Below are 12709 nucleotides of genomic sequence, written 5' to 3' on the forward strand. Positions count from 1 at the left end.
TGAAGAGGCATTTCCCTTTTGAGGGAAGAATGAAATTATATAGACGTGTTGGATTGCATTTAAATGGCTCTTTGGAGTGAGTGCACTGGAGAAAGTGTTGCTAGATGGAAGTACAGTGTATGATGCTAGCAAAAGATCAGAAGTAAGAGATGAAGTGAAAGATCAGGAGAGTGGTATTGAAGAGACAGGAGTGCTTCGCAATGGAAACAGGAGTAGTGCGAGAGATGAAGAGAGAACAGGAATGCAAGAGGAACGGGGAAATAGGGGAAGCCAGCAATATAGAAATGGAATAGATCTGGATGTGAGTGGGGAAGTTCAGACTAAACGGATATATGTGGTAAGCAATGATAGTGGTGGTTATGCAAGGGCAGGTGTGGGGAAATTACAACCAAAAAGTGGCTTGGATAGGACTGTTTATACATCAGCAGGTCACTTTTTAACAGGTCATCTGTTATAAGTGACCTGCTGTGTTTATTTACAAATACCAGAGGTATACAAAATAAGGGAGGGATGAAAGGTTTCGCTGATTGAATTTATTTGCCCCAAAATTTTTGGAATAAGTGAAACATGGTAGAATGAAGATGATATCATAGCTGGAATAGAAATGGAAGGATGCAGTGTTCTTCATGAGGATAGAAAGGACAAGAAGGGAGGTGTGTGTGTGGGGGGGTACTGCTAATTGATGGCAGGGGGATTATGTCTGCATAAGGCAGACATGAAGCAGGGAAATAGTGGCAGTGTGGTGTTGACAAGGTGGAGGTTGGCAAAAAAAGACATATTTAGTAGGATGTTGCTGTAGGCCAGGGAATGTGGAGGATGGTGATCAAGAAATGTAAAAAAAATAAAATAATGGGTTAGTGAATAAAGCAAGGGTAATTGGGTAATTATTATAGGTGATTTTAATTATGGCAGTATAGATTCAGATGATGAGCTAGCACTTGGGAATGAGGAAAATGAATTCTTTGAGTTTGAATTTTTTACAGACAACTATCTCAGGCAACATGTAAAGGAGAGCATGAAAGGATCAAGAGTTTTAGATCTGATCATTTCATCACAGGATGTAATTGTGAGTGGTGTTACGAGCACTTTCCTCCAGTTGGTGAGAGAGATCTTGAAGTGATCACCTGTGTTATGGTTAGCCATATACATACTTCTGTGAGGAAAGAATATATGTGGAAGTGCAAGGCTGGTGATTGTTGACAAGCTTAGGAGACAGCTTGTAGCTATAGAATGGAATGAGGAGTTGAGCAGTAAGGAAATAAATGCTGCTTGGAATCTAACAAAGAAATACATAATAGCATCAACATGTGAATGTATTCAAAAGGCTGAATTAGGTAGGTGTAAAATGGATGAATGAGGGGCTTAAGAAGGCAGTTTGGAGGCAGTACAAGATGAATAATAGTAATAATCAGTTACATGAAAAGTATAAAGTACAAGCCAGAAGAGTGACTCAGTAAGGACAAAAGTGCAGTATGTGCAGAAATAGCAAATCGGGTGAAGAAAAAACCTAGAGAGTTTTGTTTAGATAAGTGGCAAGTAGAAGGAAGAATGATTATGGTAAGATGATGTTGATGAATGAAAGTGGTAGAATGGTAACTGCTGCAGAAGACACTGTTGAGGTATTTAGTGAGTGATATATAAGGTTGTTTCATCCTCATCAGGAAAATCACGAGAAACTTAAGTGTATAGGACATAGGAGAGGATGGCTTAATTTAAGTGGTCAGGAGAGATTTGAGGAAATAAATAACCTTGATGTCAATAATGCGACAGGATTTGACGACATGTCACCACACATCTTACGGGAATGTTTCAGGGTATTTGCAGTGGCATTGGCATGCCTGTTTAATATGAGTCTTATAACAGCATAAGTTCCAAGGGAGTGGAAGAAGGGTAAAATTGTTCCACTGCATAAAGGTGGTGATAAGGCTGTCACTACAAATTTTAGGCCAATCTGTATATCTGAAGTTGTGGTGAAAGTATTATAGATTGGTAAGAAGTAGGATACAGAAATGAGTTGATAACAGCAGTATTCTGTGTGGTTATCAGCATGGGTTTATTAAAGGGAGGTCATGATTTACTAACTTATGTACTATAACAAGGTGACAGATGTCTTGAACACTGGAGATATATATAGAGTTGATATACTTAGATTTTGCAAAAGTTTTTGTTAGACTGCCACATGATAAGCTGTTAAAAAAATCAAAATGGATGGAATTGGATAACAGACTTTTGAGTTGGATCTGTGACTGGCTGGCTGTCATATATGTATCAAAAAGTTGTATATGGGGGGGGATACAGGATCCTGAAAGAGAAAAGTCAGTAGTGGTGTGTGCTGCAGGGGTCAGTTTTGAGACCATTTTTATTCAATTTGTATGATGGGTTTTAACTGGTGATATCCAGCTGTTTGCAGATGATACAAAATTGGGGAGAGTAATGTAAAAAAAATGTAATGTAAAGTAATGTAAATGTAATGTAAATGTAATGTAATGTAAAGTAAAGTAATGTAAAGCAGACATTATGGCCTTACAGGAGGATGATGCAATCTTGAATAGATTACATTAATGTGCAAATCAGTGGAACTGTCAGTTCACTATTGCAAAGATTAAAATTTTGAAATTTGATAAGCAATTATGGGATTCAAAGTATACACTTTGAGTATACTTTGAGTTCCCCACAAATTATACACTTGGCTCATCATCATCACGAACCATGGGCTCACTGCCCGTTGATGTCTGATGCCTGTTTCACTATCTTCTTCCACCTTTCTTGTTCCAGTGCACAGTGTCGCAGTTTTTGTACACCCATTCCACACCAGTCTTTTATATCGTCTGTCCATTCTCTGTATGGTCTACCTCTTCTGTTTAAACCATCCAAAATACCAAACATAAATGTCTTTATCTTCCGGTCCTCACTCATTCTACAGATGTGTCCAAATAATTGCAGCTTCTGTTTTATAATCTTCTGCATTAGATTGTGTTTTGGTTGTATCTTCTGATAGAGCTCTTCATTGGTGATTTTTTGTACCCATCCTATTCTTACAATCTTCCTGTAACAAGTTTCAAATGCCAAAATTCTTTTTCTTGATTCTTTATTTATTACCTATGTTTCAGATCTGTACAGTACACCGTTGAAGATGCATGTTTCCAGTACTCTTAGTTTTGTTTGCAGACTGATCACTTTACTTTTCCAGATGTTATCCATGGCCTTCAGATTTGTTCTTCCCTTTGCAATCCTGATCTTTATTTCTTTTTTACAGTCTAAGTCATATGTCAGTTTACTTCCCAAATATGTGAATTGTTCTACATTTTCTTTATCAGTTCCATCCACTTGCATCTTTTGTGTCATGTTCTTCTCACCAAATACCATTGTCTTTGTTTTTTCCAAGTTCATAATAAGTCCAAATCTCTTCCCTTGCTCATTTAACAGTTTCAGTGTTTTTTGTAGTTCTCGTTCGTCTTCTTCAATAATAACAGTGTCATCTGCAAATTTCAGATTGTTAATTCTCATTCCGTGTACAGATATTCCTTTGGCATCTTCCTTCAATTTGTCCATTGCTCTTTCTAAATGTGCGATGAAAATGCTTGGTGATATTGGGTCTCCCTGTCTAGTACCACTGCTTGTTTTAAACCATTTCCCCAAATCATCACCTATTCTAACTGCTGCAACTGCATTCTGATAAACATCTTTTAATATAGCTATTAGTTTTTTTATCAATTCCATAGAATTCCAGAACTGCTAATGTCACTTTCTGGTCAATACTGTCAAATGCTTTCTGAAAATCAACAAAACAAGTATGTATGTTTTTGTTTTTTCTCCTAGCTTTCTCTGCTATCATTGTCAAAATCTGTTGAATTGTAGTTCTATCCTTCCTAAATCCTGCTTGCTCGTCTGCAAGGTATGCTTCCAATTATGTTCTCAATCTTTGTCAATATGATCATCATCACTTTACCAAGGTGACTTATCAAGGCAATTGTTCTATAATTTTTTTTACATGCTACTTATTTCCTTTCTTGTATAATGTTACTAATATTGATTTCACCCACTCCTCTGGCATTTTTCATTCTTTCCATACCATATTACATAGTTGGTGCATTTCTGTAACCATACTTTCACCACCATATTTAATCATTTCTCCAGTAATGTTATCGTTACCAGGACTCTTGTTGTGTTTTAGCCATCCTATTGCTTTTTCTACCTCTCCTCTTAAAATGTTCATATCATGCTCATTACCTGGTGGTGATATCTGCTTCAATTCTTCAGTCAGTTTCCCAATGCTATCTGAATCTAGTTTTTCTTCATATAACTCACTACAGTATCTTGTCCACCGCTGTACAATTTTTTCTTTATTCATCAATACTTTGCCTCTTTCATCTTTAATTGTGGTCTGTTTTGGTTGCCACTTTCTATTAATGGTTCTGATCATTTTGTATACCAGGTTTTCATGGTGATGAAGATATTGGAAAGGATCAAGAGAAGATTCACAAAGGTGGTCAGTGGTCTTTGGAATATGAATGCAGATCGAAAGAACGTATATTGCAAAGCCTCATGAATTAGAAGCGGGGTGGATATTATTGAGACATATAAGCTAGTCAGAGGTTGTTATCAGATTGACATGGAAGAATTTTTCATTGAATGGGAGGGGAGGGGTGGAGAGTAGAATATGAGGCCATCCCTGGAGACTATAAGGAGGATGTGAGCAAAGGAGTGAGACATATAATTAAGCACATGGAGGTCAAATGTTAATAATAATAATATATCTTGAATTCAGTTTGAATTAAATTAGAGCTATTCAGGACGGTTGTTCATTTGAAGCAGTTTGGTATGAGATCAAAGCCAGTAAAGGAAAATGTACAGTTGGTTGTTGCTATAAGCCTGGGGGGGTTCCAGGAATGATCTGGAAGACATGCGTTGGCCAATTAGTACAATGAATACAAGTTGAGTGATTATTATTGGGGATTTAGACTATGAAGATATATACTGGAAGTAAGAAAGATTATATGACAGGAAGGAAATGTAATTTATACACCTACTAAAAGATAATTACTTGAGGCAGCATATCATGGAGGGGATTAGGGAAGTGAAAGTATTGAATATAGGACCTGGTCATAGAGCCATCCATGCCGAGGTGGCCACATTGCCTCTGATTTGCAAAAGTGACAATGTGATTTTGATTTAGGAGATTGTAAAACATTAGGAATATTCTGTCAAGAAGGTGGTATATGTGGAACTACAAGGCACTTGATTTAGGCAAGCATAGGAGAAAGATTGAATCTGTAGTGCAAAGGATGTTATTAGTGAATGGGGGATAGTTAAAGGAAATATAGAGGAAGCAGTATTAAATTGTATAACCTAAGGTAAAGAGGATTAATTAGGTAGGAGTTAGATGGATGAGTAATATAATTAAGCACAAGCTGTGGAAGGTGACCAGCAAGGTAAGGAATGGAAAATGAGATTTCGAGAAGAATCTAGCCAAGCAGGCCAAAGGAAATCTCAAAGAGTTCTTTTGTTATGTGGCATTTAAGAGGAAGAATTACAGGGTGTTCGGGATAAATTTGACAGTTTCGTAAGGAAAAAGAAAATCTTCTTTGTATCTATTAAATTTAATGAATTGACAAAAAAACATTACAGGCAGAGTTAATTACAATACTATCAACAAGATTTACTCAAAATAACCACCATTAGCATCGATCACAACTTCAATTCTGCTTCGGAACCTCGAACAAGCTGATGCTACAGTCTCCCTGGGAAGGGCCGCAAAAACTGTTTTAATTTTATCCATTAACTGGGCTTTTGTATTACTGGAAGTGCGATTGGTGTCTTTTTCAACTGCGCCCCATACAAAATAATCCATGGGGTTAAGGTCTGGGGAGTTTGGAGGCCAAACATTTGGACTGGTGAAGTCTTAGAAATTTTCAGACAACCATTTTTGACTTTTCCCAGAGGTGTGGCAAGGGGCCGAATCCTGCTGCCATACATACGGCCTACCATTGGCTACCCTTGTTATCCAGGGCTTGACTACAGTTAGCAACTCCACGAACAAAGCCCGAATTCCAATGCCAGGGTTCTTCAACACCTGTTCCTGCAGATTTGCGAGGAATTCTGCTGTACGAACGCAATCAGATCGTCTGCTAGGGATCTTTCTTCTTGCTACATCCTCGTAGTCACCATTGCAAGTCTCTAGTTCATGCCTGATTGTTTTTACTGTATTCAGGGAGCATTGGGCAGCAGTCGTAATATCCTTATTTTGATGGCGGGCACGAATCATCATGATACAAGTTATTCTCTTCCATGATTCAGGTGGGTTCCAGCTATCCATCCTTTCTGACATCTTGTATATGAATGAAGAAGGGTCCAAACTTTTAAATGAAGAGAAGTGTGTGTTAATACATGTAACTTACGGAAAAATATAATTAATTATAAATATGTCAAATTTATCCCGAACACCCTGTACTATGCAAGATTAACCTTAACCCTCTCATGCATAAAGGCCTCATATGAGGACATCATTTTTAACATATACAGGACACAAATTTAGCAAAATTAATGAATTCATGGTAATACTGTAAGATTAAATGGTACTGTATCATCATTATAATTTTTATAAATGAATATAAAAATTCATGCATGAGAGGATGATGAGGTGACAGAAGCAGTTATTGAGTCACCACTTTGCATATTATCCAAGTAAGGCTACTGCTGTGACATATGTGACAGGCTGATGAAACATAGGCTTATGAACTGGAGGTTTTAGGGATATTGTAGAATCTCAAGGTTAATACTACTGTGAAATTACATGGAATGTCATCTAGGGTTTTGCAAGAATGTGCGGAATGTGCAAGAGAACTGGCAATGCCTTTGGCTAGTCTCTTTAATTTAAGTCTTGGCTCTGGTAGAGTTCGAAGGAAGTGGAAAGAGGGCAAAATAATTCCAATGCATAAGTGAGGTTCTTTGACTGCATTATCAAATTATATACTAATCACTATCTCAGCAGTGGCAGTAAAAATACTGAAACATTGGTTAAAAAGAGAATTCAAGAATGGGTGGATAAGAATATGATACTGTATGAGGGGCAACATGGTTTTGTTAAGGGTTAGTCATGCCTTAGTAATTTACTAACTTTTTATAATAGAGTGACAGCTAAGTTGGATAAAGGAAATGGCTACATGATGATTTTGCAAAGTCATTTGATCAAAACCATATGGAACTCTGTTATGCAAATTAGAACAAATGGGGATGGACATGGCATTGATTAAGTATATAAGAGAGTGGCTGCTGGACAGATATCAAAAAGTGGTATATGGAGGGGCAGGATTGAGGCAAAATCAGATGACTAGTGGTGTGTTGCAAGTTCAGTGCTTGGACAACTACTGTTTAATTTGTACATAAATGATATGTGAAATAACCTGAAAGGAAATATTCAATTGTTTTCTGATGATGCCAAATTAGGTGGAGTAATAATTAATCAAGAAAATGCAGATAGTTTGCAGGATGATTTAAATAATCTGTCAGTATTGGCAAAAGATAATGGGTGTCAATTTAATATGGAGAAATGTAAAGTTATGTATTTTGAGATAAATAGATTATAAGCTGTGTACCACATTAATAGAACTGTACTCCAGGAAATAGATGAAGCTAGACATTTAAGGGTAGTGGTAGACAGAGTTGAAGTTTAGAGGACATATTGATAAGATTGCTAAGGAAGCTCATAAGATTACTTGGTCATTGAAGAACACACTAACAAATAGAGATAAGGAAGTTATTATTCATATCCACATCTGGCTCTGTGTTCAGGTCTGCTCTACCGGGTTTCCTGGGGATGAGGAAATGTTGGAGAAGATTCAGAGGTGAATGACGAAGATGGTAAGTGGTCTGTGAAATGTTCCATATGAAGATAAATTGAAGGTATATGGATTGCAGAAGTTGATTGATAGGAGAAAAAGAAGGGATATGACAGAAACATTTTAGTTGATTTTATAGACCATAAGAACCTGGATATCTTGTAAAGTGGGTTGAAAGTCACTTGTATGTCATGGCTCCATTGTAAATAAAATATTCTGTCTTCTTTGCATTCTTGCTTGTTAGCTGATATCTTGAATGAGATTTTTAAAATCTTGTTGATTGATCTGTGTTTGTGTTAAGGGATAAGGCCTGGTTTACTTATTTATGGAATCTATTAAAAAAAGAAAGCCATAGAAGGACTTTCTAAAAAGCCCAAAAGTTTGGATTTGTTATTTCAATGATGTTTTCATGATGTGGGCAATTTCAAAGCAAGAATTGGAACTATCAGAATCTATCTTAATGGCCAACATCTCATAAGGTTCACTCTTGAACTTGAAAACTGCAAGAAGTTAACTTTTCTTAACTTTCTGCCAGAAGTCTGAGGGTAAATGGCTTAAGTTCTCATTGCACATGAAGCTTACCAATGCTGATAGATTCCTACATGCTTCTTCTCACCACACCACTTAAAGAAGATAGTTGTGATCAACACAGTGAGGCAAAGAGCTTACACTATCTCAATTACTATAGATAAAAGTGACATAGAACTGCTGAGAAAGAGAGCCAAAAGGCGTCACTTCGGCGATGCAAAATTATTCAAATTAAGTTGATATTGAATCCAACATTATTTCAAAGCCGAATAGAGAAACTATAAAAGTTTTGGCAGATCCAAGCGTAAGCAAACCGTTCAAGACAGGGACAACTCGTAGTAAAGGTGGAGTAAGCTCCGATCACTATCCTTAGTATTTCCCATAATGTAAACCACATCTCCTAGCAGACATGTATAATGTCGTACATTATGAGGGTCACTACCCAGATCGGTTTTGACCTTTTTTGAGGTCTCTTCAGTGGGAGCCAGACCCAGATGTAAATACTCAGGTTGAAGTGATGCAGAACTTATACTTTACGATACGAGTGACATAGAACTTTGTTACCTCATGCATTCCCTATCCCTTGATGGCTATTGGCTGAAGACAGTCAACAAATTTTAAAAACCCCATCCAGGATATTGGCTAATAAGCAAGAATTCCCTACATCCACAATGCCATTGACAGAATTTTTTATTTACTGTGGTGCTGTGACATAAATGGCTTCCACTCCACCTTGCTACTATGTTGGCAAACAGGATGTTCCACCGAGATCCATGTCGGAAACATTTCAGAGATGTTGGAAAGAAAACACAAGTCTGGATTAGTTTTCACACACCCAGTGTCAACCACAATGATGTTAAAAAAAATTATATTGAGCATAACTGTTGGGAAATTCAAGGAAGTTTCAGAAATGATGAACACCACTGCTCTCTGCAGTAAAAACCAGTTTAATATTGCATCAGGTTTTGTCTTCATTCATCAAAAATCAGATATCCATGGACCTGACTATACCAAACATTATATTAAGGCATGTGACAGTACAAACTAGTTCTCTTATCTTCCATTATATTCTTTCATTACCTAAAGTTATATTAACCTCTCTAGTGTTCTTAAATCTTTTGTATCATTAAGCTCTTGACAAAGTGGGTCCATCAGCTTGCAAAACTCTTAGTTTCTAGTTAAAGAAAGTATAATTTGATTGTATTTATTGTATTCTCTACATGATGTGGTCATTATACTTAAATCAGTTAAGATTTCTTTAGCAAAATGCTTCATAGGTTCAGAATGTGAAATTTTACTGATAGTCGTCTCAGTCATCCTATATTGTTGGGAAGGATGATGTTCATTGGATTGATATACATACCATTTTGAGAACATTGGTTTAAAATAAATTGAAGTAAAAACCATCAGTTGTCTATGAGTAAAAACCATCTTACTTGTTGGAGACAATTGTCTTTAAAAAGATTACATTTAGTACTAAGAGCATAATTCTTCTTAATCCTCTTCACTCCACCTCGGAGCATAGGTCTTCCACCACCATTTTCCACCAGAAAGAGCATAATTAGTAGGAGAAAAATGAAAGAAGATAAGCATTTTTTTGGTGAGTTAGATTGAAACTTTGTTCTGTTTGGTTTTTAGAACAGTTTAGAGTGGGAATGAGTTAGGAAAGCAATCAGTTCATTTGGTAAGTTTGAATCAAGACTATATATTGATCACCAGCAGCTGCTTATGTTTTTTCACTGCTAGTAAAAGTGGAAGAATGATTGATGGCCAGTTAAGTGGTCTAGTACCTACAAAAACACGAACAGAATAGACATAATGGAAGAAATGGAAATCCTATCAGAAAATTATTGCAGTGAGTCTGTGAGAGAGGTAGCATGATCTTTTCTTTACTGTATATAATCAAGCATTTTAGGAACATAAGAAACAAGCAAGAAGGGATGAACTAGAATCTAGACTATTTATCCCTGCTAAAAAGAAGTGTTTCTTAACACTACACATAAATGTTAATTTTTTTAATACCCTTTTAATATATCTATCTCCTCAGGACTTTTTGTTGTAATTTTTTTTTGTGTGACTCCTACTTGCAATGAGTTGTAAGCCTATAGCACATTAGTACTTTGTGCAAACTTTTTTTTTTTATTAATTTTAATATTTTTATTTTTTTGCATAATCTAGAAACCCTGCTCTAGAAACCACATATGAAACTTTTTTTAAATCTTTCAGACTATCATTATTCAGAGCATTGATCTCACACTAGGCAATGAAATTCAAAGCTGCAGCTGGTTGGAAAGTGGGTATGCTATATGCTCAACCCTCTAGACCAGCAACACTGATGCTTTACTGCAACTCATTTCTATATCTGCCCTGTTAACCCTTCTTCATGTATTCTTGTAACATACACAAGCATTTCTTTCAAATATTACTAAAAATATCTACAATAGCTTAGGCAAAAATTCTAAACATATCAGCACTTTTATTATAACATTTACCTTAGTAGTATTTATAGCTTCACTTTGGTGAACTGTATTATTAAATCCTAATATTCAGTAGTGTTCAGCAGAATAAGCAAAACATTTTTTTAATCACAGATGAAATGTTTTGTTTCATAGTTTTCAAAATTATGCATGCATATTGACATTTTTAGCATACAGAAGATTTTCTTTTTGATGTACTTCTGCATATTTTTGAAGTATATGTTGAGTATCATATTAATCCTATTGCATAATAGATAGGAAGTATTGAAATAAGAACTGCTATAAAAAAAAGCAAAACAAAAAACATATTTATGTATACATTACAATATATAATTTTGTAGATAAATTCCTGTATAAAAAATATGTTTTACAATACTGTAGGTGCTTTCCCAATTCATATTTGTGACCATGAAGCATTTTACATAGAAAATAACATCCTGAATATTGAAGCTGATCGCAAATCTCATTTAAGAGGTATAATAAAAACTAAATGGTTTTATAGCACTTGTTGTGCAGCTGTTGAGCTCTCACTTTTGTCACTACCATCTTCAAGTGTAGCATGTTTTTGTTGTGTGCATGTTACATATAACTAGAGGCAACTAACCTGTCTCATTATAACCTTTCCCCAGCTGGAAGTGATTCAGATAGTTGTGCAGTTGTTAGTATTTTTGCATTGAATGATGTCTTGAATATTTATTTATTTTATATGGAATCATGACAAACAAACTTGTAGAATTTGTTAATTACACGAATTTTCATCATAGATCAATGCATTTCATGATGAAATTGGAAAGGGATAAATGCCTTCCATTCTTAGATATTATACTCAAAAAAACTATAAATAACAGAGTGACTTTAGTGATTACCACAAACCTATCTATATTAAGAGTGTCACTTCTTAATGGAAAATGCTACTGCTCTCAACAGTGAATTTGATCATCTGAGCAGTGATTCATAAACAATGAGCAGCAAAAAAAAGCAACAAGAAATTACCGTGACACCTCCATGTGAAAAACTAAGACAAACAACACCATGGATTGAGATGTACCTGTCATTTGCATTGCCAGTACAATGGATAAGCAGAAAGATATGAACTATTTAAAGAACTCTTTAACCACTGTAAATGCCAGCAATAAAAATATAGCCTCTGAGAAGAGGCAGAAACAAGAAGAACACACTGCATTCTATAATAAACTTATGGAACAAATTAAACATTTCAGTTTTTCAGGCACAATTTTAAGCAAAGGTGACAAATTAAACATGGGAATAGATAATGGAATAAGTATTATCATTATAGAATAAGTGTATATGTAATAAGAGAGAAATTAGCATAAAAGGTTCTATTGTACTGTAACAAAGTTACAATATATAAAACAGTGTTTAAACCAGTTTTTACTTATGGATTTGAGAGTAGTTGATCAAGGAATAGAAAAATGCAGATAACAGAATTCTGTTGAATATTGTCCAGTTATGAGGATAGCATAACATTTGCCTTCCATTAGGCCAGTGAACAAATGGCATCAGTGGCAGAACTGTATTAAAAAATAGTGATTCAATAAAGAATGACTACTAGGACAATATGGTTATAAGCAGAATAGGGTATGAATGATTAATATTACAGATCATTGAAGGGTAAATGACTCAAGAAAATTAGTTTTTATATGGGATACAGGTTGATTGATGCTATTTGAAATTATTTTAAAACCTTGAAAATTATGAATTATCATTTGAGGGAGCAAACAACTAATAGATTTTAGTCAAAAAAAGTATGTCAAAATCAAATGGGCTTCCCATGAAACTCATTTGATAGGAAAGTATTTGTGGAATATTAATTGTTGAACCCTGCTATACACCTAAAAGAATATA

At 35.4% G+C, this 12709-nt stretch overlaps 1 protein-coding gene across 3 annotated transcripts in view; it reads left to right on the forward strand.

Annotated features, from left to right (window-relative positions):
• The window catches only part of Piezo (piezo type mechanosensitive ion channel component), a 1325935-nt gene that overhangs the window by 712432 nt on the left and 600794 nt on the right, over positions 1 to 12709 (forward strand). For 2 of the 3 annotated variants that reach the window (XM_090398322.1, XM_090398323.1), the window contains one exon: positions 11225 to 11317. The exons of the other annotated variant lie outside the window; for it this stretch is intronic. In XM_090398322.1, coding sequence (XP_090254448.1) covers positions 11225 to 11317 — 93 coding nt within the window. The remainder of the gene's footprint in view (positions 1 to 11224; positions 11318 to 12709) is intronic. 3 annotated transcript variants of the gene reach the window in all.

The sequence above is a fragment of the Typopeltis vanoorti genome, chromosome 9 (genome assembly GCF_054136105.1).
Source record: "Typopeltis vanoorti isolate ZY-2024b chromosome 9, IOZ_Tvanoo_1.0, whole genome shotgun sequence".
Classification (NCBI taxonomy): Eukaryota; Metazoa; Arthropoda; class Arachnida; order Uropygi; family Thelyphonidae; genus Typopeltis; species Typopeltis vanoorti.